The 27,844-nt window shown below is 40.1% G+C and overlaps 1 protein-coding gene across 3 annotated transcripts in view; it reads right to left on the reverse strand.

Annotated features, from left to right (window-relative positions):
* Positions 1 to 27,844, reverse strand: part of LOC106974465 (cytochrome c oxidase assembly protein COX16 homolog, mitochondrial) — a 36,508-nt gene that overhangs the window by 6,095 nt on the left and 2,569 nt on the right. For all 3 annotated transcript variants that reach the window (XM_053224624.1, XM_053224625.1, XM_015071717.3), the window contains exons 3-6: positions 23,404 to 23,466; positions 19,235 to 20,279; positions 10,730 to 14,402; positions 7,915 to 8,096 (exon numbers count right to left, since the gene is read on the reverse strand). In XM_053224624.1, coding sequence (XP_053080599.1) covers positions 20,157 to 20,279; positions 23,404 to 23,466 — 186 coding nt within the window. In that variant the 3' untranslated portion in view covers positions 7,915 to 8,096; positions 10,730 to 14,402; positions 19,235 to 20,156. The remainder of the gene's footprint in view (positions 1 to 7,914; positions 8,097 to 10,729; positions 14,403 to 19,234; positions 20,280 to 23,403; positions 23,467 to 27,844) is intronic.

Consider the following 27,844-nt stretch of genomic DNA (forward strand, 5'->3'; position numbering starts at 1 on the left):
ATTGTATCTACTGCATGATGAATGCTCGCAGAAGGAAATATACATGCTGAAGAAAATTCTTAATAAACAGGTTGGGAGTGAATGATAAGACCCTGAGAACACAGGTCAGTGGAGCTAAAGGTGAAGGAACAGATAGCTAAATTTCTCTGCATTTATAACGATGAAAAATGTGGGATGGGCAGAGAACAAGAGGAGAGTAAATTTAAACAGGAAATGTTTGAGAAGCTTTCAGGAACAGAACTGTATACCCTGAAATTGTAAGCTGTGGGCACAAATGAAATGCAAATCCCTCCATTTCCCCCATCTTTAGTACAGCGTTCTACACACCTACACACACCCATAAAACTTTTGAGTAGGGTTCTGTTGGGCAGAAAGAAAGAAGGGCCAAACATCTGGTTTCATCTACAGTATCAGGTGAGCACAATTATAATATTGTAAAAATACTTATGGGCCAAGTGGTATCCTAAGCTCTCTACATACACTAATATATTTAAGAGTTCTATAGTAACTTATTTAATAATGCTCAAGGCAAACCTATAAGGTAAGCAGTGATATTTTTACCATTTCCTAAGTGAGACATCAAAAGCACAGAGAAGTTAAGTAATTTGCCCAAGGTCGTAGCAGCAGCTAAGAGACAAAACTGGCTCTGGGTGGCAGCAATATGGAGAGCAGGTATCCAAATCCTAACCAGAGTTGGAGCATAACAAGCCAGCTCCCCCGCAACAGGAATGTTGGGAGAGTTGGCCGACTGAGGACCACAGATGTGCAGAGGAAGGTGAGAGGAGACAGACTCAAGATGACCACCGGACAGAAGTGCAGAGCAAAGGCCCCATGAGACCAGCAGTCTACACTGATGTCCCCCAGAACAGAGGGCCAGTTCTGACAATGTGTACCATGGCCCTGTCCTTTTGGGAACACCTGAGGGGCATGACTGAGGAAAGCCTAAGGTCCTACCATTTACCAGATGGGGCTGTTGAAGACCAAGAAGCAAACCGAACAAACTTCTCAGACGATCTCTACCCAGGACCCTTAACCACGGTGTCCTCCAGTACACTATATGCTCCCGGTGCATAAATGTATAAATATATGTGCGTACATTTAATATCATTTCTTTCCATGTAAGACATATGCCTTAACTCCTTTCTTGGGTGTTAGTTTCCTTTTAGATTCCTTTCATGTCCACACTTTTGTCTCCAAGCAAGTGACTTGGGTATTTTGCTGAAAATCTTTCCGCAAAGATCACCATTTTTCTAAGACAGCTTTCATTCCTGTTTGTTAATTTCTATCCTGGTGGCCACCACCCAGGTTCATATCCTTATCCCCTTATTCCTGGACCATCTGCTCATTGGTCTCTCAACTTCACCTTCTCCAACTTATTACTGCCCCTTTTGCCCTACACGTTTAGTGAATTTTCTGATTCTGAAATCTTCAAGGGTTTCCACTGCCAATGTGAAAAAGGTTTATGACCTTAACCAACTTAGTCTTCTCTAATTACCACTCCATTCTCTACCTCCCTTAACTGCAAAATACTTCTCAGAAGTTTTCCACATTAGCTGTTTCACTTCCTTACTTCCCATTCTCTCTTCAATCCACTCTAACTCACCCTTATCTCTATTCCTCCTCGGAAATGACTTTCATAAACCCTGACAACCTTCACATGGCCAAACTCAATAATCAGTTCTCTATTCTCTTCTCACATAAAGTCCCAAGCATCTGGCACAGGTGGATACTGTCTTCTGAAAAATTTTCTTCCCTTACGTTCTATGTATGATGCCATTTCGGGATAAAACCTGTATGGGTTTTGGTTTTACTCTGATTTTTTTACCAAGCCTCCTTTGAAGCATATACTCATTTGTCTTCTATCCTCTTCATACTTCCACCTTCTTAAGAATATTGATCTTGCCTTATATTTCAACATAATCAGCTGCTTACTAATACAAACATGCAAATACCAAGACCTCAGAAAGTTTCCTCTAACACAACAGACTATGGTGGCTCTGTGGCTTAGTTAGACCTGTTATCTTTCCTGAGTATCTGCTCAGTTGTCCTGAAAGTAACACTACACCTTTTCAAGGTTAAATTCCCAGAACTGATCACTTCCTCCTCTGTGCTGCCTATGTCATGCCCCTATGACTCTCAAAGCCCCCAAACCCTCCATTTCACTCACTGGCCTATAGATCTGCCTTTATCCACAGATTAGAATTTGAGAGTTCCTTGAAGGCATACAATGTGTCTGGGTGTGTGTGTGTGTGTGTGTGTGCGCGTTTCTGATAATTTGCTCAGTGCCCACGACTCAACAGCCATCCAAATAATTGATGGAAAACACTTGGATGAAATGAACCAGGCCAGGAGGAGCAATAAGAGAAGTTGATGGTTGCTACAGAAGCCTGAGAAACAGGAGAGCTGGCTGGTCACCCTGCCCTGGCTTGCCTCCAGTGAACATAAGCCTGTTCATGAGCTTTGAGTATCTGGCTGTTACAAGCACCTCTGGGGTGGGGAAATGTGCTCCTCAGAGGCCTCACACACTGTTCCCATCCACATCCTCTCCTCATTTGGCTGAAGAAAAAGCGCTGAGGCAAAAAGGCTTGAGTTGAATCTCAGATTCACCATCAACTAGGAGGACATTTCAGAGCCACAAAAGCCCATCTGTCAGATGTAAATGACTGTCTGGATTCAAAAGGCCATTGTAAAGCTCAAATGGAGACTCAGCTGACCTAGCAGACTGCCTAGGATATAAATGGTGCTCAGTAATGTTTGTTAAACCAACAAAATGAGATCAACCTGTTCTGTCTTCTATTTCCCCCATACTGGTGACCAGCACAACTCAGAAATCTTGGAACCTCACTCACTGAAGTTTCACGCTCTTTGTCAATGCCACTTCTAATCTGTCATCCTATCTGGTTAGTTTCATGTTCTACTCCAGCTCTATATGCCTCAGTTAGCATCCTCACCCTTCCTCATGTGTTTTTCATTCTACTGATAACAGAGTTTTTGGCTGATGCTAGTTTTTTACTGCTATGAAGTATGCGGCGATGAACAATCTCATTCACGTATCTTGATGCACAGGCACATGTTTCTGTTTCCAAATTGATTGTGCCAATTTATACCCCATCAGCAGTGTGTGAGATTTTTAGTTATTCCACATCCTTGCCAATTCCTACCATTTTCCTCTTTTAAAAAAATATTTTAGCGATTCTGCTACATGTGTAGTGGTACCTCATTGTGGTTTCAATTTGCATTTCTTTCTCTGATTAAAAGGGCTCAGCCCTTTTCACATTTGTATTGGCAATTTGGATATCCTCCTTTGTGAAAGCTTTGTCCTTCTACTTTTGATTCATAATTCATAAGTCCATTTTATATTATGGACACAAGCCCTTTATTGACTTTATGTGTAGCAAATATCTTCTCCCAGTTTAAAGCTTGTCTTTTTTCTTTCTTAAAGTTATCTTTTGATGAACCTAAGTTCTTCATTTTGGTATTACCCAATTTATCAATATTTTCCTTTATAGTAAACTGTTTTATATATATATCCTATTTAATAATTATATTATTTATAACTATTTATATATATATCCTATTTAATAATTATTTTTCTAGGGGCACCTAGGTGTTTCAGCCAGTTAAGCATCGGACTCTTGATTTCAGCTCAGGTCTCGATCTCACGGTTTGTGGGTTCAAGCCCCATGTAGGGCTCTGTGCTGACAGTGCAAAGCTTGCTTGGGATTCTCTCTCTCTCTGCCTCTCCCCACCTCACAGATGCGCTGACTCTCTCTCAAAAATAAATACACTTAAAACATTATTTTTCTGCTCTTAACTAATATATTATCTAATATTACCTAAAGTTTTAATAATCCCTTACATGGAGATGTATAGCTAATGAAATACTGATTTTATGTGGTAATAGGATAGGAATCATTTTTTTTTTTTTTTTGGCACATGCACATTTCTTTGTCCTAGCACTATATACCTAGAAGTTCTTCCTTTACCTTGTGCTCTATGTTTTTAATTGTTTTCATAAATCAGGTATTGATATGTATGGGTCTTCTCCCTGTAATCTGCATTATATTTTGACCTTGGCTATTTGTCTATCCTTGCACATATACCTTAATTACCATCTTGGGCAAATCTCAGCCCTTTGAATTTCCATCATAAACTTTAGACTTATCTTCTCAAATTTCACAAAATAGTTGCTGGGAATGTCACCAGTGTACATTGAATTTATAGATCATGCTGGATTGAGATACCTATATGATTTCGAATCCTATAATCCATGAAATGGTAGGTACATCATACATTTATTTTAGGTCACTTTTTAGCCTCAATAATATTTTCTATTTTAGTTCTTGAATGCCTTTTATTTGATGCAAAATACTGGGTATTTTTATGCTAATATATATGGTATTGTTTCTAAAACTAACTTTCTTTTTTTTACCCTGGTATATAGAAATACAATTGGGGGCGCCTGGGTGGCGCAGTCGGTTAAGCGTCCGACTTCAGCCAGGTCACTATCTCGCAGTCCGGGAGTTCGCGCCCCGCGTCAGGCTCTGGGGCTGATGGCTCAGAGCCTGGAGCCTGTTTCCGATTCTGTGTCTCCCTCTCTCTCTGCCTCTCCCCCGTTCATGCTCTGTCTCTCTCTGTCCCAAAAATAAAAAAAAGGTTGAAAAAAAAAATTAAAAAAAAAAAAAGAAATACAATTGATTTTTGTCTTTTGATCTTGAAATGCAAACTTGTTAAACTCATTAATTCTAAAAACTCATTTGTGGAGCTTTTTGGATTTTTCACACAATCACATTCAAATAATGACATTTAAAATTTTCTTTCCGATCTTTTAACAATTATTTTCATTTTCTTGCTTTACTGGATTGGCTAGGACTTCCAGTACATTGTTGAATATAAGTGGTAGGGATAGTGTGGGAATCCTTGATCTAATCTCAAAGGGAATGACTGCAACATTTCGCCATTAAGCCTGACATTTGTTGTAGGTTTTCTTATAATCTGGCATCAGAAGAAAAATTTTCCCCTCCATTTTTAGTACTATTGGTAGCCAGACAACCTAAAGATATTCCCTCACTGTTTTTATAGTTATTTTCCTTATCATTGGTTTTCAGCAAATTGTTTGTGATATGCACTTATGACTATTACTGCTATTACTATTCTGTATGTAGTTTGTAACAATTCTTGAATTTGCCGCTTGAGGTCTTTCATGAGATTTGGCAAATTCTTAACCATTAGTTTTTTCAAACGTAGCTTCTGCCCCATTCATTTTGGACTTGCTTTCCAGAACTTCGCTTATGAATAGGGAAAGGGTTAACATTAGGCGAGGAGAGATAAGGGAGCCTCAGGGAGGCAGACTGCAGGTGCAAGTGGGAGGCTGAAGAAGCGGCATATTCCAGACCTGCCTGGGCTAGGCACCATGAGTGGAGCCTCACAAACTCTCTGATAAGGTCAGGGACAAAAATCCTTGACGGCTACCGAGTCAGGACCTCTCTCACTCTCGAGAGCTTTATACTTTCCCTAGATAAACTCTTATCGCTTTGTTCACTCTCTGTTGTCTGCGAGACTCATTCTTCCACTCCTTCCACTCGCCTTTAACAGTTATATGTAGATTAGACATTCTCGTGGCATCCTCTTTGTATTTTACCTTCTCACCACTATTTTTCATCATTTTGGGTCTCCATGTTTTATTCAGGATATTTTTTTCAGAACTTTCTTTCAGTTCGGTAATTCTCTGCTCAGTTGTGCTTTGTTTCTCATTATTTTACCCACTAAGTTTTAAGTATTTGTTATTATTTTTTCATATTACAGTATCTTTTGGCTCTTTTTCAAATCTACTATGTCTTTGATAGTTCCAGTTCTCTGCCAAAATTAAAAATCTTGACTTTTATCATCTTAAACCTATTAACACAGCTTTCTAAGTCTCTGGCTGGTAACTCCAACAGCTACAGTACTCGTGAACCTAATACTTGTTGTTTCTGCTGGTTCTTGTTTATGTTACATGTTACCTTGTCTCTTTGTGTGCCTAGTTATTTCTTTTCAAATTTTATCTAACATTACATTTCCAAAATTAGATTTAATCTGTGACCTAACAGTGTTAACATTCTCCAGAAAGAATTTCACTTTTTCTTTTCCTGCCAGTGGCTAGAGGCAACAGTAATCCAAAATACCTTGATCCAAATTCAGGGACTGAGATAATGTGTGTGTGTGTGTGTGTGTGTGTGTGTGTGTGTGTGTGTGTGTGTGTGTGTAAGTTTATTTATTTTTGAAAGAGAAAGCGTGAGCGACGGGCAGAGAAAGAGGGAGACAGAGAATCCCAAGCAGGCTCTGTGCTGTCAGCGTAGAGTCAGATGCTTAGCTGACTGAGCCACCCAGGCACCCTGAGATAATGTTTTTTAAATTTTTTATTTAATTTTTTTAACGTATATTTATTATTTATGAGAGAGAGAGAGAGTATGAGCGGGAGAGGGGCAGAGAGAGACAGAAAGAGAGAGACACACACACAGAATCTGAAGCAGGCTCCAGGCTCTGAACTGTTCATACAGAACCCAACCCAGGGCTCGAACCCACCAACTGCGAGATCATGGCCTGAGCCAAAGTCGGACGCTTAACCGACTGAGCCACCCAGGCGCCCCTGTGGGGCTTTTATAAGGGCACTGATCCCATTCATGAGGGCTCCACCCTCATGACCTAAACACCTCCCAAAGGCCCCACCTCCAAAGACCATGATCACGTGAGGATTAGGTTTCAACGTGAATTTGGGGGGGAGATACGAACATTCAGCCTATGGCAGAAATACTCCCAGGGGAAAAACAACACCAAATTCCATACTCAGCTCTCTGGATTCCTTTCTTTTCTCCATTCACAGCCTTTATCTTTATCTTTATCCTTTATCTTATTATATCTTGTATGCCTCAAGTAGATTTTCTATTGTAAAATCGACCTAGATTTTCTGGTTTTCTCAGAGTTTGATCTGAATTACCTGGTCTATCACTATTGACTGTGGAAGCCCTGTAGTTATTTCTTTAGTTGTCGGTTTTCCCCCACTCCACTGTAAATTCCTTGGTCATTTCTGCAGCACCAGATCCTGTCAGCTAGCAGATGCTTTATAAACGTTTATATCAGTCTAGGTTACTGCTTTCAAGTGTGAAACAGATTCTTAGTGATCTAAGCTGCTCGCACAATCTGGGAAGGTCAGAGAGCCAACCACAGTCACTCTGAGGCCAGAACAAACCTGGCTCCACAGATGGTCCAGGGCAGATATGGGCGTTGCTGCTGACAGGCCCAGGCACTGCAGACTGTATCACAGATCTCACTCACCAACACTGGATTCTGGGCACTGGTATTACAGTGTTGCTGCTGCTAAACAGGAAGACCCGCAGGGAAATGGATGGAAATAGAGAGCGCGGAAAGCTGAGGAAGGGAGGGCAAGACAAGGGCATGACGTTTTGGAGAAACCTGGCTTTGTCAAGGAATTGACAAGGAATTCGATCTCTTTTCAAACACTGAGCTAGAAATCCTGTAGAACTGGAAAGTAGAGGTTTACTGATGCCAAAGTGAATTATACCATTTCCAAAGACTGAGCAGATGATACAAATGAATAAAAGGACCCAGAAAGATAGATTCCACTGTGACCACCCCAGCCCTCCTCTTCCTTGCCCTGTAATGCCCTGCTTGAGAAGACCATGATCTGTTTCACATATTCTTCTTTTCCAAAGTCCCCATACCCCTTACCATGGTCTGAGCAATTTAAATTCCACTGCTTTTCAAAAGGATTTCTTCAAAAAATAAAAATAAAAATAAGTAATAATAAAAGGATTTCTTCAGAAACTGCTATGTGAGCCAAGGGTCCCAACAACCTCTATGTCAGTGCCTTTCAAGTAGATTAGACTTGTTAATAAAAATTATTATATTTCTCACCTGCTTCGATACAGCTTTCATAATAAGAGTGTTTCTTCAGAAGCAGAGGACTCTGCAGGGACTATCCTCTGGTTTTCAGCCATCCTGCCCACAGGGCATTCATTCCAAAAAGGAAGGAGTAACTCTCAAGAGGCCTAGGATGGTCTGACTTCGCCATAAAGAACTCCTTTTTGTTGTTGTTGCTGAGAGACAAAGAGAGAGAGAGAATATGAATCTCATGGAGTCGGAGGCTCCATGCTTAGGGAGGCCCGACATGGGGCTTGACCCTGAGATCATGGCCTGAGCCAAAAGCAAGAGTAAGACACTCAACCGACTGAACCACCCAGGCACCCCAAGGACTTTTTTTTTTTTTTTAATACACTTCACTATTTGCCAAAAGATCTGTCAGCAATAAGAAATGAGGGAAATATCCGTTATCCCAAAGCCAGGAGACCACTTCATCTCATTGCTTAACTGAGTTTTATGAGGTTCCTAGGCAGTCTGGCATCTTCTTTTCCCATTTAAAATCCTTCTATAATTGTCTGCTATATTATGTCCGGGGATTTTAGTTGTTCAGAGGGAGTACCAGGGGGCACTCACGCTCCGTCTTGGTCAGAACTAGAAGTCCTCTCCCCATATATTTTTAAAGTGATATCATCCTAACACATAAATAAACAAAGGCCAAACCTTTCTTTTAGATAAATAAACTACCTCCTTTTTTCGTTTCTTCAAAATTACAAATAACACTGTAAAGAACATCTGATAAATATTAACTTTGCAGAGGTGGAAATGTGAGGTCAAAAGGCATACCCATTTTAAATTTTGATAAATGTATCAAATTCACCTCAAACTTATTAATACCAACAGTGAATGCTCATATTTGTAGACATCTTCACTAATCATTTCACTAATTATACATTATCAAATGTTTTAATCTTTGACAATCCAACACATAGAAAATACTATTTAAATTCTCACTGACTCATATTTCATTAAGTTTGAAAAGAATTTAAGTGTCCAGTGGTACCTTGTGGATAAGTTTTATCTCATTATTTAACAATTTAAAAAGGTTTTTTTTAAATGTTTATTTATTTTTGAGAGAGAGAGAGAGAGCGCGCGAGCAGGGGAGGGGCAGAGAGAGAGAGGGGGGGAGACACAGAATCGGAAGTAGGCTCAAGGCTCTGAGCTGTCAGCACAGAGCCCAACATGGGACTCGAACCCATTAACTGCTCGTTCATGACCTGAGCGGAAGTCAGACCCTCAACCGACTGAGCCACCCAGGTGCTCCTTAACCATTTTAGTGAGATGATGTATATAATGATGTATATGTAAAAGCTTATCATTTGCTTTTCAAACATATTTAAGATGTCTCATTTTTTTAATGGAAGATTATGATGATAATGTTGATCCTTATTTGTGAGATATTTCTACCTTTTTTCCTGTCACACTTAGATACGACTTCCCCAAAACAATAAAAATATTCTTGTGGTAAGAAGGATGATCCCCCACCACTCCCAAAGATATCCACATTCTAATCACTGGAAATTGTGCATATATTTTCCCACACAGCAAAAAGGGATTAAGGTTGCAGATAGAACTAATGCAGCTAACAGGTTGGCTACAGATGAGAAAATACTAGATTTAGAAAGTAGCAGGTCACTGATGATCTCAGCAAGGGAAACTGAGGAACAGAGAAGAAGCTGAAGCACCAAAATCCGTATGTTTTCAACAGCATTATCTGAGAAGGAAAGGAGAAAATTATTAGTGTGTCCCTGGTACTTTAAAACCCTCTTCTGAATGTTGTTCCATAAAGATTAGCAACATTTATCAGAGGATATAATCTACCTTGAAGATGTTATAGTAATTATGGGCTTTATGTAATAACATGCTGCTCTTTACATAATATTGCTACAAGGAAAAGTGGATGCATGACTTGAGTTCATTCCAGTAATTTTGCTACACTTATGAGCACTCAATCTAATATTTTCTGTCTGCCTGACTCCAACTATGCCAACAGGTTAATTAGTATATTTGACACACGACCAAAGATTTTATAATTTTATAATCCTTCCCAAACGCACACCATGTTGTGTTTACAATTAAATGGCCTTTGTCCACGGCCTAATTAGTGTAATTGGACTTAACTCCGATTGGAAGGCCTACCTCGCCGCCCACAGCTTTATCCAAATTATTGTGTTTATGGACAAGGCGGCCACGAAAAACAACCTGCACAAGGTCACGCAGCAAATCAAAGGAGTGGTGTGGATTCCAACTGAGGTCTAACTGGTTCCAAGGCCTAATCGTTCGTTATACCAATGTCAACTTGCACTCCCTGGAGCAATGGAACAAAGTCCTCATTCTCAGGGCACTCGGTGTAGAAGGGAACACAGAACACAAAAGAGTATCATGTGAGCAGTACTGACACAAAGAACAACACAGCCATCGCTTTGGGAATCCCTACCATTTGGCAGACGTTGGGCTGAATGCTTCATACATCCTTTGGTCAGCTACGTGAAATACGAATCAAATCCATTTCACAAACCAGGAGACTGACGCAGGGAGAGGCCGAAAATTGCACGATTATTAAGCAACCGCATCGAGTCCCCCGTGACCGCAGTCCGCAGGCTTGGCAAGTACCCACACCGGGGTTAAAATCTGGCTCTGACGTACGTTAATTTTGTTACCTCCGGCAAGGGTCACCCTCGACGCGGGCTGCCTTAAAACTCCCACTCCCCGGACCATCCCTCGAGCGCCACGGTCCGGCTCTTCCGCCCGCTGCGACACCCGTTCCCTGCATCCGCCCGCCCACCTCTTCCTCACGTCTCTCTGCTCTCACCTCGCCACCTCCATCACCAACAAGGGGCCTCGCACCAGCGCGTGTGCAAACACGACCGAGCCGTCCGACGCGGGCTCAGCGCGCCTACCGGATCTCAGCAGCTCGGGCTCCTCCGCGACGAGGACGCCGTACACCGTCAGGCCGGCCCGCAGCCGCCGAGCTCGCCGTCTTCTCCGGACCGACCCCCGCCAGGCGAAAGCAATCGATCCCTCGCCACAAACTGGCGCCTCCGCCCGGAAATGAAGCGGCAACGCTTTGGTTCCGGCGCCTTGGCCCGCAATTGGGATTTAGAGACCTGAATTGGGTTCGCTGTCGCGTTCAAACTGATCTGGAAAGGATACTTAACATACCCCAGGCTAATTCTTAGAACACTCCCTTGCACATAGCCTCCGTGGATACTTGTGGGATGGAGAGCTTGCCGGCTTCATTTAAAAAGTAAAAATTTTTAAGTGCTATGAAAGGTTAGATCGAATGGTAATCCGTGTAGTATCTTGCTATCATTGAGCTTTCGGTGGTAGTGCTTTTACTGCCAGATGGCTGTAATCCAGTCACCTATGAGTGTCTGTTTTCTCCTTCAGTAACCCTCCCGCACACCTTTCTGTGGGTCATCGGAAGGCCAACGGAACAGCGATGAGAAGATACCAAGGCTGGCAGTCCAACAGGCACACGAACATGTGCTTTCGGTAGCTTAGGAAGCAGCCCCCACGTGTCCCATTTGCCAGGGTGTCAGAGAAAGCCTCACCTATCAAGTACTGTTTGAGATGACATAATAGAGCGCAAGTGGCACGGAATAACATTTCCCAGGCTATCCCTGAAATCTTCCCTCTGTCCTTGCTTCTGTTTTGCCACTGAAAGGTCCCTGGTTTAACCCTTTATCTTCCCACCTATTAAAGTAGCCCTTAAGTGGTCACCAGAGGAGAAAGTCCTGAACTCCTGCTTTTAGGGCTGCTCCAGTAACACTCATGTTCACAGGACTACAGGGTCAAATATGGGGTGGGGGAGAGGAAAGAAACTTCATTGTGATTTTCAAGTCCATCTTTGACAATGCTGAACGTTATTTAAGATACAAAAGATGGTGGGATTCTTCTGCCCTTGCCTGCAGTGTTCATTCTGATTTTCTTAGCAAGAAATATCAATCAAGCCTTTTGTACTACAACTTTGAGGTCAAAGGCTGCCTTCCTGCCTGTATCTCCTATTTACTCCATACTCCGTCTAGAGGAGACAGCATTCCCTGAGTATTCTGTGAACTTCCACAACTACAAAGTGCACCTCCAGGGAAACCAGGTTCAGGAAGCCTCTAGACGCCACAGGCAGTGTTGAATTAATCCCTCCTCAGCACCTGGGACTCATATATATCACAAAGTACTCATCACAGTCTATTATTTTTAATGTATAAAGAGTGCCTTCACTATGCAGCTGACCTTTGAACAACACGGGGGCTAGGGGTGCTGACCCCATGTAGTTGAAAATCTGCATGTAACTTTTGCCACCCCTCCCCCACAAAAAAACTGAACTATCAATAGCCTACTGTTGACTGGAAGCCTTACCAATAACATAAAGTCAATTAACGCATATTTTATATGTGTATTATACACTGCATTCTTACAATAAAGAAAATGTTAAGAAAGTCATGAGAAAATATTTACAGTACTGTACTGTAAAAAATCAGCATAGAAGTGGACCCACACAGTTCAAACCCATATTGTTCAAGGATCAACGCATGTAAGGATATAAGCAACATGAAAAGAGGAGAGTACTACTGTTTGAATCTCCAACATCTATACAAGTCTCTAGTGTATGGCAAGTGCTTCATAAGTGTTCAATGAACGAATGATGATGTAAGTGATTTTAATAAAAGTCTTCTCTGCCGGTCCCTTTATCAAGTTGGTGCTGTGAAGGAGTTCTGTGGCACACTTCGTTCGTTCAAAAACACTTTCTCCCTTGGTTTGGAAGAAGCAGCAGCTGGACTGAGCCAAAGAACTGAGCTGTTTTAAAGCTTCTGGCTCTGTGCTGCCCACTAGAGGAGCCTGAACTATACCAAGTGGAGCCTGTTTTAACATTCTTCATTGAATAAACAATTTTTAGCATGTGTTCACCTAGCACTGTTACAAATGTCAAAAACAGTGTCCCTGCTCTCAGGAGCTTGTATCCTCACACATAGTCACAAATGGAGATATGCAGGCTTTATGACCTTTAGAAAAAAATAATGGTCCCTACCCGACCCTTTGAACTGCGAGTGAACAGGAGGGTTTGTTCAATTGGTAGTCAGGATAACTAAAGTTCAGCCCAGAATCATCTACTAAATCACCTGGGTGACCTTGGGCAACTCGTCTCTTTTCCTCTGGCTTCATATTCCTCTTCTGTAAAATAAGGATCTTATTCAAAGATGGGTGATCTTTTGAGAAAATTTCACATTCTCTTATTCTGACACCTTAATAAATGCAGGCCCTACATCAATTGTAGGAGAAACGGAGGCTTTTAGCTGGCATAAACTGATGAAGCGTCTAGATTTTTTTCTAGCAAAGAGCAGATGTTATTTTCTGGGGCCAACTGTGGCCTGAGTGCATGGATTGGCACTTGGCTATCTATGGGCTTCTCTGATCTTTACATACCAGAACTTAAGAGAAAGATCATGGTAAAAGCAATAAGCAAAGGAAAAGGGGGAAAGAGGGAACAAGACAACTGTGGTGCTTCTTGATTTCCTTAATGGGAAAGGAAGGAAGCAGATAGGGGACAGAAGGCTGCCCTTGGGGCCTTCACAATATTGTAAAGTCCAAGGACCTGCTTAGGAGTGGACACCTTTACACCACTTTTTCAAGATGTTTTCCCTGTGTGCTTCCCAATATACTTAGTCTGCTCGCCCAGGCCCTTCCCACAAAAATCACCAAACAAGCCTGAAGAACCTCCCTGCTGGGCCTTTGTTGGTGAAGAGCTGGGATTTCCGAAAGTGGGGTTTTCTCACACACGGTGTCCAGTGTAGGATTTGGGAGTTTCTTTTCTTGTTCCTCAATGCCTGAGGAAAACTTGATTTGCCCAGAAGAAATTCTCTAGATCAAGGAAAAGGTGATGTGCAAGGACATCATCCCTTTATGGCACAGGACTAAACATGCTCCTCGGCGATGACATGGACTGGTGACTCATGCTGCTGAGGGCAGACCTCAGAGCTACCTGCCAGGGCCACTGTCCCAGATGGTCCTTCCCCACTCAGGTGCCCACCATGTATGTCTGGGTATGTGTACATGTGTCTGTGGGGAGCAGGATGTTTGTGAAGCAGCAGGTGCAACGGCCCAGCAGGAAGCTTTGATTATTACTGCCTGCAGGCATCTGATGCTCAGGAGCCCTGGTTTCTGGTGTCAAGGTTTACGTTGGCAAGAAAAGGGAGGTGAGAAAAAAATAGGAGAAAGCGGAGCACAAAGCATGAAGGCAGAGGGAATAGCTGTAGAAAGGGAGTAGAGCCCAGCTGGTTGGCAGCTCCTCAGAACACCAGATGTGGAAGATTTTCTCATCTGTGCTTTGTTAGGACTCCTGGTTGTGGAGTGCAGGGTTTACGTGGTTCTGATGCGGTGAAGGCGTCCGCAGGTCCTTGGGGAGCCAACTCTGCACACAGAGGACACAAGTAGCTGAGGCGGCCGAGGCGATTCGCCCAGCCTGGAATCTCCTGGCCTCACGGGATCTAAAGGGAGAATGCAGAGGGAGAACAGTCAGGATTCAGGATTATGGGACCCCTGTAGAGAGAGCAGCCCTACGCTGGGGCTGGGCTTCACTGAGTCAGAGCTGCCAAATTCAGTCTTGTGTGGTCTTAGCACGCCCTCTGCTGGCGTTAGGCAGTGACTCTAAGGCTTTCTCACACCGGGATGCTGGATGGGAGCATCACAGACGTCTCATGCCTCTCAACCCTGTCGTCCTCGAATCTAGTCTCCACTCTCACAGTCTAAAAAATCCCACTGCAGAAATCTGTCGTCCACTTTCCCCCTATCATTTGCTGAGGCATCTAGAAGGTTTAAACATTGTTTAAGGGTCAAAAGGCAGAAAACCAGTTTAAAAAAAAAGTTTTTAATGAATTATTTGAAGCCATGACTTCAGACAGAATGTCTATCATCTGTAAGCAAACCATTTTTCATCTACTGGCCAATGATAGTACCAACCACTCCTTTATCACCTATCTTCTCTGCCTGTTTCTCTACTGAGTGCCTCGCATACTTCACCAGGTTAACTGGCTGAGACAACTACAAAACTCCCAATTCACAGGCAAGTTAACGGAGACTGAAGTGGGTTATGTAATCTGTGTAAGATTTGTAATCTGTTTGTCATGTTTGTAATCTGACAAACTGACAAGATTCCAGTTCAAGTCTATCAGTTTGTGTATTTTCCCACTGAACTTTGCTGTGTGCAGAAGGGACACAGATCATGCAGATCTTTCCATACAGGACTGTTACTGATAGATGTCTGTGCAATGTTATTAAAATACTGTTTTAGATGTGACGTTTTGTGAAGAACTTCGTTATTACTAACAATTGTTACCTATTTAATAGCTAACATCTGTCGAGTACTTTCTCTATGCCATTGTTCTAAGCTTTACATAACTAACTCACATCAACTCTATGATGTTGCTACTGTTATTCCCATTTTCCACATGAGGAAACAGGGCCACCAAGTAGTTAAATATTTTTCCCAAGACTATACATGTATATTTAAATTATAGAATGTAACGTTCCTCACTATGGCTCCTCACTAGTTCCCTGTGGCAGAAAAGAGCTTATTTTCTGTCAAGTGGTTTTCTGCATCTTGATAGGATTATGTGGTTTTTACTCTTAATTCTAGTGATGTGGTATTACGTACTAATTTTTTAATGTTGTCAATCTTGCATTCCTGAGATAAACCTCACTTGATCATGATGTATAACTCTGTGTTATTGGATTCGCGTGCTCATATTTTGTTGAGAGTTTTTACATCTACATTCACAGGAGGTACCAGTCAGTTAACTTTCTCGTTATGTCTTTGCCTGGTATTTTTATCAGGATACTAGTTTCATAAAATGAGTTAGGAAATGTTCCATTCTCTTCTACTTTTTTGGAAACATTTGTAAAGAATTGGCATTTGTTCTTCTTTTTAATATTTGGTAGAATTCTCAACAAAGCCATCCGGGTCTGGGTTTCTCTTTGTGGGTATTTTTTTTTTTAAACCAATTCAGTACCTTGTTATAGGTCTATTCAGATTTATATTCCTTCTTGAATCAGTTTTGGTAGTTTGTGTCTTTCTAGGAATTTGTTTATTTAACCTAAATTACCTAACTCATTGGCAGAGAATTGCTTATAGCATTCCCTTAAAGTTTTTTTAACTTTTAATTTCTGTAAGGTTGCTAGTAATGTCCCCCTTACATTCCTGACTCTAATAATTTGAGTCTTGTTTCTTTTTTTATTTTAATCAATCTAAAGCCTTGTCAATTTTGTTGCTCTTAAAAAAAAAAAAGAACCTTTGGTTTCATGGATTTCTCTATTGTGTTTCTGTTCTCTTCTGTTTACTTCTTTCTAATCTTTATTTACTTTCTGTTTGTTTTAGGTTTTGTTCTCTCTTCTTTTTCAAGTGTGTTAAGGTGAAAGGCTAAGTCACTAATTTGAGATCTTTTCTTGACATAGGTGTCTATAGCTACACATTTCAATCTAAGTGCTGTTTTGAAGCATCCCATAGTTTTGGTATGTTGTATCTTCATTTGGATTCACCTCAAAGTATTTATTATTTCCGTTTTGATTTCTTCTCCAACCAGTTGGGACATTCAATTACACTTCATTTTCATATACATGTAAATTTCCAAAATTTTCTCTATAGTTGATTTCTTACAGTCCTAGAACATGTTTGAAATTAGTATGATTGAAATCCTTTTAAATTTATTGAGGCTTGTTTTATGGCAAAAAGTTTATCCTGGAGAATGTTTCATGCGCACCTGAAAAGAATGTCTCCTTCTCTTGTTGGGTAATTCACAGATGTCAGGTCAAGTTGGTTTACAGTGTTGTTCAAGTTTTCTATTAACGTAGATAGATGGTCTTCTGCCTAGTTATTCTATCCATTATTAAAGGTGGAGTACTTAGGTCTCCCACTGTAATTATAAAATTGCCTTTTTCTACATTTTTGCTTCTTATATTATTGGATGTGTTGTTAGTTGTATATATGTTTTATAATCGTTATATCTTGACTATTGACCATTTATCATTATAAAATGTTCTTCTTTGTCTCTTGGAATAATTTTTGCCTCAAAGTATACTTTTCCTGATATTAGACAGCCAAAGCAGCTCTCTTTGGTTACTATTTGCATGGTATACATTTTTCCATCCTTATACTCTGAACTTAGAGTTTCTTTGAATCTAAAGTGAGCCTCTTGTAGACAGCATACAACTGGATCATGTTTTTTAATCCATTCTGTCAATCTCTGCTTTTAAATTTGTGAATATAATTCTTTTATACTTAATGTAAATTGATAGGGGCACCTGGATGGCTCAGTCAGTTAAGCATCCAACTTCAGCTCAGGTCATGATCTCACGGTTTGTGGGTTCGAGCCCCACATCAGGCTCTGTGCTGACAACTCAGAGCCTGGAACCTGCTTCGGACTGTGTGTCTCCCTCTCTATCTGCCCCCTCTCCCCCCCCACCCATGCTCTCTCTCTCTCAAAAATAAACATTAAAAAAAATTTCATTAATGTAAATTGATAAGTACCCTTTCGTCTATTTTTACTATTTTCTACCTGTCTTTTGTATTTGTTTCTTTTGCTTTCTTTTGTATTAGGAAGATATTTTCTAGTGTAACATTTAATACCTTTTATGATTTTTAACTACATTTTTGAGTGATTTTCTTAAAGCTTACTCTAGGGCTTACAATATACATATTACTTACCAGAATCTACTTCAGATTTATACTAATTTAATTCCAGTAAGATATAAAAACTTTCTTCCTATTTACCCTGATCTTTCCCTACTTTCTTGGTGCTATTATTTTTATACATATTATAGCTATGCATTTCACAAACCCAACAAACGTTATAATTATTGACTTATGCTCTTCTATGTATTTGGAAGAAGTTTCAAAAAATTATTTATAAACTTAAATACTAGCCTTCTTATTTATCATGTTTGGTTCTCTTCTTTGCTTCCTGTGGATTCAGTTATCTGGTATCATTTCCTTGCCCCAATAAAGCTTCATTCCCACTCCATTCTTTTACTGTATTATTGCCTAATATATTACATTTCTATATGTAGACCTCAAAATACATTTTATAGAAAGGGTTCTACTTGTTCTTAAACAAATTAAGAAGGGGAAAAATTGTAATTGTACTTTTTTTAAAAGTTTATTTATTTATTTATTTTGAGAGGTGGGAGGGGCAGAGAGAAAGGAAGAGAGAGAATCCCAAGCAGGCTCCATGCTGTCAGTGCAGAGTCTGATGTGGGGCTCGGACTCACAAACCGTGAGATCATGACCTGAGCCAAAACCAACAGTCAGATACTTAAGCAACTGAGCCACCCAGGTGCCCCTGTAGTTTTACTTCGTAAAAAATAATTACCCAATTACCTTTATCAGTGCTCTTTTGTCATTTCTTATGGATTTAATTACTTTCTGGTATCATTTCCCTCTCTCTTTCCTCAGTCATGTCTATTCTTTTTTTTTTTTTCTTTAGTCATGTCTATTCTATTGATGACCCCATCAAAGGCATTTCTGCTACACGGTTTTTGATTTCTAGAATTTCCCTTTAATTCTTAAAACTTCCATCTCACTGCTTACATTACCCATCTGTTCTTGCATGTTGTGTATTTTTTCCATCAGAACTCTAAACATCTTAATTATAGTTATTTTAAAGTATCGACATGATAAATCCAATATTCCTACCATATATGAATCTGATTATAATGCTTGGCCTTTTCAAACTGTGCCTTTTGTATTTTAGTATGCCTTGTAGTTTCTTTGTTCAAAGTTGGACATGATATCCAGTTGGACTGGGTAAAAAAAACTACAGTGAAGAGCCTTTAGGGATGTGGTGGTAATGTGAAGGGGGAGGGGAACATTCTATAATCTTATGATTAGGTCTCAGTCTTCTAGTCATCATGGTCCCACATGACCTTCACGACTACTTTTCAGTCTTCCTCCCCACATCCTCACCCCACATCCTCTACCCTTCTAGGAAGGCTAGAAGGGGCTGATGTCGGGTATTTCCCTTACCCCAGAGTTGGTTAGACTCTGGTAAAATCCAGTGTGATTAGTCTCTAGCAAAAGTCTCCTTTGAGGCCAGGCTTTTGTTAAAGAGAACAAAATTTAGGGGACATATTTCAGAATAGTTAATTTTTCCTCCCCCTACTGAAACCACAAGATTTTCCTCTAATATTCACTGCAAGAACCTGGTGGGGCCCCAGGAAGTAAACCTCATAAAAGTGTGCCCCTGGCCTGGTCTCTAGGAGTTTTTAACTCAAATTAGTCCATGCTCAGTCTCCAGTAATTAGGCAATTGCCCTTTAAGCATTCCTACCTGATGTGGCTTCCAGGTGGTTTCTCCTCCAGGTAACCTGTGATCCTCTGTATTTGCGTGTCTCAAATTTTCCAGTGGTGGTTTTGTTCTGTGTCCTCAATTCTCTCATGGATCAAAGAATAGTTGTTGATTTTCAGTTTTTTCAGCTTATCCTTTGTGTGAGGATGGGAGGTGTGACTTCCAAGGTTGCTATCTGTTGGACCGGAAACTGAAGTCCCCTATGCAGTTTTTAAAGAAACTGCCAAAGAATTTTCCAGACCACTTGTACCATTTTACATTATACCAGCAATGTGTTTGAGACCTAGTTTCTCCACATCTTTGCCAGCATTTGGAATTGTCCCTTTTTTATTTTAGCTGTTCTAATAAATGTGTAGTGATTTCTCAGTGTAGTCTAAATTTGTATTTCCCTAATGACTAGTGATGTCAATCATTCTTTTCAGGTGCCTGTTTGCCATTCATATACCCTCTTCAGTGAAATGTCACTTTATGTCTTTTGACCATTTTCTGATTGGATTGTTTGCTTTTTTACAATTGAGTTTTTGGAGCTCTTTATATATTCTAGATATGAGTCTTTTAGCAGATATGTGGTCGACAAATATTTTCTCTCAGTCTGGAGAGGTATTTTCTTAACATGTTCTAATGGTATCAATGCAATCATCAGGTTAAGACTTTGGAGACTGATTAGTAGTATTATAAGCAAAACCAAAACTCTTATCAGGCTGTGATCAGTATTATTTTTCTACATAGGTTTGACATAAAATCACTGTGTGATGTTACTTTGACTTTTATCAAAAGTATCTGTCATCACATTGCTCGCATCCAGGCTTCTGCAGGTCTTAGATTTTCTTCCCACTGAATATGTAGCAAGAATTCCAGTGGATGGCATTTTTGTCAAAAAGAAAAAAAGAAAGAAAGAATCCACTTAGGTTGTCTTAGTCTTAGTCTTAAGGATTTCTGGATTTCGTCCTTGGAGGAGGTCAGGATCTTCCCAAGGCCTGGGTCCTCGAATATTCTTCCAGTCATCAAAAGTGGAATCCTTTATTTTCTATACAGCCACAAAAATTAAAGCATATATATTAGTGTAGGAGGCATGTAGCTTTGATTAGGACATCACTGATTCACCAATGAATAAATGAGTGGAAAAAATCCAATTTTAGCAAATAAATCAACTGCATATCACGCATAATAATTGAAGAAATGGCATATCTCTTAGGGTTTGGAAGTTTTCTCGCTTGCTAGTCATGTTAATTAGACTATCTTTCCCCCCCATCAGAATAAAATTATCAAATTATAGAGGGTCTACATGCTTTATTTCCGAGAATACAAAGAAAGGGAAGAAGCTGGGAAAACAAAAATCCAACTCCGAAGGTTAAACGAACATAATAATGACTAGCATGGGTTAGCATGGGTAATGGTAGTAAGTAAGAGGGGAAAAACAAAGGTAGAGACCCTAGTGCCTGCTAGAAGGAAGAAAAAAGGCCAAGATGATTTGCCCTGCACATGAGAAATGAGCCTGAGCCAGAGAATGAAAAGACATTCCCCAGAGCTGCCATGAGCCAATCCCTTTCAGTCAGTAAAACCTAGTTTCAACCAGTCTGGATCACTGTACCTTCAGTGAGTGTGAAGTATCTCTCAGCACAGAGGTAGGATAAAGGGAAGAATATAAAGGTTTCTTCACCCTTCAACACCACTCTGACAACAAGTTTTCTACAACTGCTTTATCTGTTCTCGAATTACTGCTGAAATAATATAGAAAAAGAGACTCACAGAACACAGAATAGCTTATATCCAAAGATAGGAAAATGACGTAAATTTACATGGACCCTTGTAACAAAAATAAAAAGGAGCATTTCTCTTTTACTAAGAAGCTGTGTAACCTTGGGGCACCTGGGTGGCTCAGTCAGTCAAGCATCCGACTTTGGCTCAGGTCACGATCTTGCAGTTCACGATTTCGAGCCCCGCATCAGGCTCTGTGCTGACAGCTCAGAGCCTGGAGTCTGCTTTGGATTCTGCGTTTCCCTCCTTCTCTCTGCCCGTCCCCCACTCACACTGTCTCTCTCTCTCTCTCTGTCAAAAATAAACATTAAAAAAAAAAAAGAAGCGGGGCGCCTGGGTGGCTCAGTCGGTTAAGCGTCCGACTTCGGCTCAGGTCACGATCTCACGGTCCGTGAGTTCGAGCCCTACGTCGGGCTCTGGGCTGATGGCCCAGAGCCTGGAGCCTGCTTCCGATTCTGTGTCTCCCTCTCTCTCTGCTCCTCCCCGTTCATGCTCTGTCTCTCTCTGTCTCAAAAATAAATAAACGTTAAAAAATATATATATATTTAAAAAAAAAAAAAAAAGAAGACGCTGTATAACCTTGGGCAAGTGATTTAAGCTGTCTGGGCACTATTCCCTCCTAAGTAATAATAAAAAGGCTTGACCAAATGGTCTACATGGTTTCTTCAGTTCTCAAATTCTATGATTTCCAAAATAAGTAAAGGAAAATTTATCCCCAGACAAACCCTCCAGAGCCATCACTACTGACATAGTGCTTATAGACCAAGAAGGAGCAAGTTACAGGCTTTGAAAAACTAGTGGGGAAGCAGAGAACTGAACCACTCTCTAAATTCCACTTATAGGATGTCTGTATTAAATACATGTGGATGAACAAGATTGTACTAATTTAAGGTGCAGGAGAGTAAATTATTTTAAAGTTTAGTTATGAAATGATTCAGTTACAAAAAGGTCTGAAGAAAGAATAATGGCCTCTACCCAGGTAACGTAAGATATATGCTCAAGAGAACTGAAGAATAATTCTTCGATGGGATGCAAATTGGTAGAACAACTTCATGCGAGAGGGTTCCAAGTCTTCAAAGATCTTTGGTGAATGAAAGAGTCTCTGTGGAATTCTGCAAAACATGTACGGTCACTGAAGACTACACCGTACACGTGGTGGGCAAGACCACTTACGGCTTACCACTTAACCAACTGCTACAGAACTGAGTACGAAACGGAACCAAGAAGAAAGCAGTGTCAATACTGATTTTCAGCCCTGCTGGTGTGGGACCTCTCTTTAACACCCAGTTGCTCCTTTGGCATACAGCTGAGGCACCAAAAGCTAGTCTTTAGAAATAAGGATCATGCCAAGAGGAAGACCCGCGTTAGACTCAGTCCAACAGAGCTTAAGGCCAAGCTCTGACAAGATCCTCTGGGGAGGCAATTTGGAGAATGAGTCTCATAGGGTTACAGCAGTTTAGGGAACGCCAAAGTCTTTCCACAGATCCTCCCTCAAAAAGACAAAACCGAGCTCAAAATGATCAGCCAATAATTGAAGGGCCTGCTAAAATGAGAGTCAACGTTCTTCAATGTATTATTTATAATGTTCACCTTTCAAGCAAAAATGATCAAACATACAAAGAAATGGGAAAATATGACCCACAGTCAAAAAAACGAACGGACTCCAAGAAATGGAGCACACCCTCCTCGCCACATCCTATATTAAACACTTTGGTTTCTGATCAGATGGGTGGAAAATGACACCTCATTATAACTTTAACTAACATTCCTGTAAGTTTAATACCTCTTTATATGTCTAAGAATGATATTTATTTCCTTTTCTCTGTAGTCTTTACACGCTTTGCCCATGTTCCTACTGCCCACCTAAATTGTTAAACTTTTCCGTATTGATCTGCAGACGTTCTTCATATTTAAATTAATTCATCATGATAAGATAAACAACAGTTTTAGGATGTCTCATTTAACCAGTGACTTTATATACATTTTTTAAGCCTGAACTTTTGAATTTTTATATATAAACTCATCAATCTTTCCCTGTAAAGCTTTGGAATTTTGTATCACATTTAAATCAGCTTTTCTGACTCAAGACCACAGAAAAGAATCTCCGTTTTTTTTTCTCCTAGTATTTTTAGCATTGCTTTTTTACTTTTAAATTCTTGTTCCATCTAGAATTCATCCATTTATAGTATATGAAATATAGATCCATCCTTATTTTCTTTCCAAATGACTACATAGTTAGTTGCCCCGATACCGTACTGTTTAAGGTAAATAATTTTCTTCTGCACTGGTAATCATTTCCGTTAACCTTAAGAGAGAGCGAATCAGTCACTGACTGGGAAGACGGTTACAAAAGAGAGGCTGTATTAACATACAATACATATTAACGTATGTACCTCATACTCTGATTCCAATGACACTTTATTCATTTTCAGCTTTTTTTCTAATTCAGGATCAATCTGTAGAAAAGAAAGAGGAGCCGTAAGTTGTTCAAGTCTCTTACATTCAACTGTGAATGTAAAAAGTTATATAAGGGATGGCTGGGGTGGTGTGGCAGATGACAAACACGCGACAAAATCTCTCCCACCCGATCGCGTAATGACAGCTAATGTACTACCACCACTACTATAATTATCAGCAGCCTGTATTCGCCAGCACTCTTCATATGCTAGGCATTCTGACATACATTATCTCTTGTAATCCTCACTGAAACTTATGAGATAATTATTATGATGAAGATCACAAGTGAAGATAATGGGACACAAGGAGTTCGAATCACTTGTTGAAGAGGAAGAAACTGGCTTTGAAACTTGGCCCTCTGCCTCCAGAGTCCATGCTGTTAACAACCACCCTAAATGATAAGTAACATAAAATACAAACAAAATAACATAAAAATACTAATAAATATAGTGCTGCTCTTGAAAACAAAAAATAAGACCTTCAATACACCTGAAATAAAGAAGCATCGAAGAAAAAATTCAACAGGAGTCCACAGTAGTAAACAGGAGCTGATGCCATGTTACCTATGCGTGGCAAAGTGTTGAGGAAAGAAGAATGTGATCACTGAAATTGATAAACAAACAACAGAACCCAAATTAAAATAAATGGAATAGCAGAATAGTAACTGAACACAGCTTAAGACCATTAATACACTAGGGTGCCTGAGTGGCTCAGTTGATTGAGTGTCCGACTTCAGCTCAGGTCATGATCCCAAGGTCATGAGATCGAGCCCTGTGTCAGGCTCCACACTGAAGGTGGAGCCTGCTTGGGATTCTCTGTCCCCCTCTCTGTCTCTCTGCCTTTTCCCCCACTCATGCTCTCTCTTTCTCAAAATAAATAAACTTAATTAAAAAAAAAAAAAAGACCATTAATACACTAGAAATACCACTAGAATAATGCACAAGAATTGGGATGAAGGAAAGAAAAGGCCTATGATGAAAGCTACATCTAAAAGCCCCAATATAGTTCTGCTAGGGATTTCAGAATTAGAGAACAGAGAGAATGGAGGAAGGGATGTAATTAAATAATTGACCAGTCATTAACTGAGTAATATTTAGAAAAGCATGAGTCCTCAGCCTGAAACAACACAAGAAAAAATAACCACAACAAAACAAAAACAGCTATTCTTAATTGAGTAATAGTAAAGTGTTAGAATATTAAGAATAGGGGCGCCTGGGCGGCTCAGTCTGACTGTCTGACTTCAGCTCAGGTCATGATCTCGCGTTCAGTGGACTTCAAGCCCTATGCCAGGCTTTGTGCTGAGAGCTCAGAGCCTGGAGCCTGCTTCGGATTCTGTGTCTCCTTCTCTCTCTGCCCCTCCCTAACTTTTGCTCTCTCTCTCAAAAATAAATAAACATTAAAAAAAATAACACAGTCATTTGGCTTTCTCTTTCAGTGATGTTTGGACCATGCTGGCATTGGTATTGTAATTGTTCTCATTCTCATTATCTAAATCTTAGAAAACATGATCACAACATTAACAATGTTAAGAATGTTAAGAATTAAACTAGCTCTATTTCAAAGGAAAAAGAAAGACTTAATACTCAGGATTATAATGCACTTATATGCACACTTAGGTCATACTACTTGGAGCGATGCAACAATGGATGGTCCATTATTGTAGTTCGATGGTTGTTAGTATTAAGAGTCAGGAGAACAAAAAAGAACCACCACCACTAAGAATGGCGATAAGGTAGATAAGGGGTGTCTGGGTGGCTCAGGTCAAAATCTCACAGTTCATGAGTCTGGGTTCTCTGCGTCTGGCTCTCTGCGTTCCGCTCTCTACATCCAGTTCTCTACATTGAGCTCTCTGGTGTCAGCACAGAGCCCATTTCAGATCCCACTTCAGATCCTCTATTCCCCTTTCTCTCTGCCCCTCCCCCATTTGCGCTCGGTCTCTCTCAAAATAAGTAAGTAACCTTAAAAAAAACAAAAGAATGGCATAAACTATGCCCTATGTATTTCACACTAGAATTGAAAGCTAGTGCTTTCAGTTCATTTTTTTAGCCCACCTCTTGGATTCTGTACTTTCCTTTCCACTTTCCTTACCAATGACTGAAAAGCAGGAGTTTCTGTGTTCTGGGATGCCAGACTTTCAGTACTAAAATCAGGACATTTCCAGGCAAACTAAGATGGCCAGTCACTCCAAATCAATACTGTCTTTCTCCACCCTTCTCACCACTTCTCAGCTGAACTTATCCTAGTCTTTCTCAACGACATTTGTACTCTCAACCTCAGACTTGATCCCCCCCCTTAATCTCAGCAATTATGTCCTTTTGACTCCCCCTTGCTCTTGGTCTCTCAACCCTAATAACCCCAGTTAACCTCAATGAATGATCCTGTTAATCCCTCTCACATTCCGTCCACCTTATCCTCTTTATCTCGTCTGAACTCAATCTCACCCAAACACTGACTCTTGACTTCATCTGAGTTTGACTTCTGAACATCAACCAACCTGGACTTCTCAATCTCAGGTCTTGTCCTCTGATCCTTCTCACTTGAACTCTGTCCACTCAGCCTCCTCCCATAGACCTTGACCAACCGCATCCTCTCAACCTTGTTCTCGTCAACCAACCTTGTCCTCTCAATTGCAATGAACCTCATTCTATTTCACCTTTCTTCTCTTTACTTTAAGCCCATCTTCTAAACTTCTCCTATTAATCCAATCTCCCTCATTCTCTCTCCTTAACTCAGTGAATGGCATCACCATTTATCCAGTCCACAAAACCAAAACCTCAAGCTGTGCAAGACTTATTCATTTTTTTATATTATATACATCACATTAGTCATCAAATACTATCAATTAGCTGCTAAAAAATTTTTTCCTGGAACCCATTTATTTCTAACTTCATTGCAAATATTTTATTTCAAGTTTCATTACTGTCCATGTGTACTACTGCCAAAGCACCCTAACAGGTCTCATCTCTCCCCTTCCACCTTGCTCAATCCCCATCCATCTTGTCCCATCCATGGCCAGAGGGATTTCTAAAATGAACATCTGACGATATGCCCAATACTCCTCCTGTGTTATAGAATATCATTTTCAGCATTTAGCTAACACTCATCCAATTTTTTTTAAGTTTATTTTGAGAGAGAGAGAGCACGCACACGTGCTCAAGGGAAGGGAAGAAAGAGAGGGAAAGAGAGAATCCCAAACAGGCTCTATTCTGTCAGCATATGGAGCCCCACATGGGGCTCCAACCCACAAACACTGAGATCTATGAGATCTGTGAGAAACTGTGAGATCATGACCTGGGCTGAAATCAAGAGTCAGACTGAGCTGCCCAGGTGACCCAACACTTACTCATTCGTAGGGTCGTAATTCAAAGGTTAATGCCTCTAGCAAACCTTCTGTGATACCCCTTTCCCAAGTCTAAATTGTATGTCTCTAGTAATGTTTTATGCAAAACTCTAATATAGCATTTTACTGGGCAATGATGTAATTTGACTACATTTTTTTTTTAATTTTTTTTTTAACGTTTATTTATTTTTGAGACAGAGAGAGACAGAGCATGAACGGGGGAGGGCCAGAGAGAGGGAGACACAGAATCCGAAACAGGCTCTAGACTCTGAGCTGTCAGCACAGAGCCCGACGCGGGGCTCGAACTCACGCATGGCGAGATCGTGACCCAAGCCGAAGTCGGCCGCTTAACCGACTGAGCCACCCAGGCGCCCCTGACTACATTTTTATACTGGATGTCTTCCAGACTAAATTATGCCACAAGCTTTGTAAGAACTAATTTCTTGAATCTTTACCTATAGGATCTGCCACATGATAAATACATATAACAAATATTCAATTATTTTTCAAATATGTATAGTCATCCCACTTCCAAAAGTCAGATTATTATAACTTTCATCTTAAAGGGAAAGGGAAAAAAATTCCTTAATAAAATAAGTAGGATGCTAACAGACACTTTTTAATACAGTTGATAATTGCTCTATTACCCCACAGAAATCACACATTCTTTTTAAATTTAATATTTACTCTAATATCTAATATCTTTAAGACTAGTTGGAATTGGCGTTTCTCTTAAATCATAAAATTAACTGAGAAAACTAAATAGGCCTTTACTCTTTATTTTCCTATCGATAATTATTAATTAATATTATATATTATATATATTTCATTAGCAGACCTCAGTAATATTGGTAGTAAATCATATATATATTTCATCACACATATATATTTATATTTATATAGAATATGAATATTAAATATGTTATATATATTTATCATATATAAATAACTTGGAAAAAACTCAAATATCACAAATGGCCACAAACAAAAACTACATACTTCTGAAAGAATTAACCAGGGTGCTTATGTAACACTTG

Source organism: Acinonyx jubatus, chromosome B3 (genome assembly GCF_027475565.1).
Source record: "Acinonyx jubatus isolate Ajub_Pintada_27869175 chromosome B3, VMU_Ajub_asm_v1.0, whole genome shotgun sequence".
In the NCBI taxonomy this organism is placed as follows: domain Eukaryota; kingdom Metazoa; phylum Chordata; class Mammalia; order Carnivora; family Felidae; genus Acinonyx; species Acinonyx jubatus.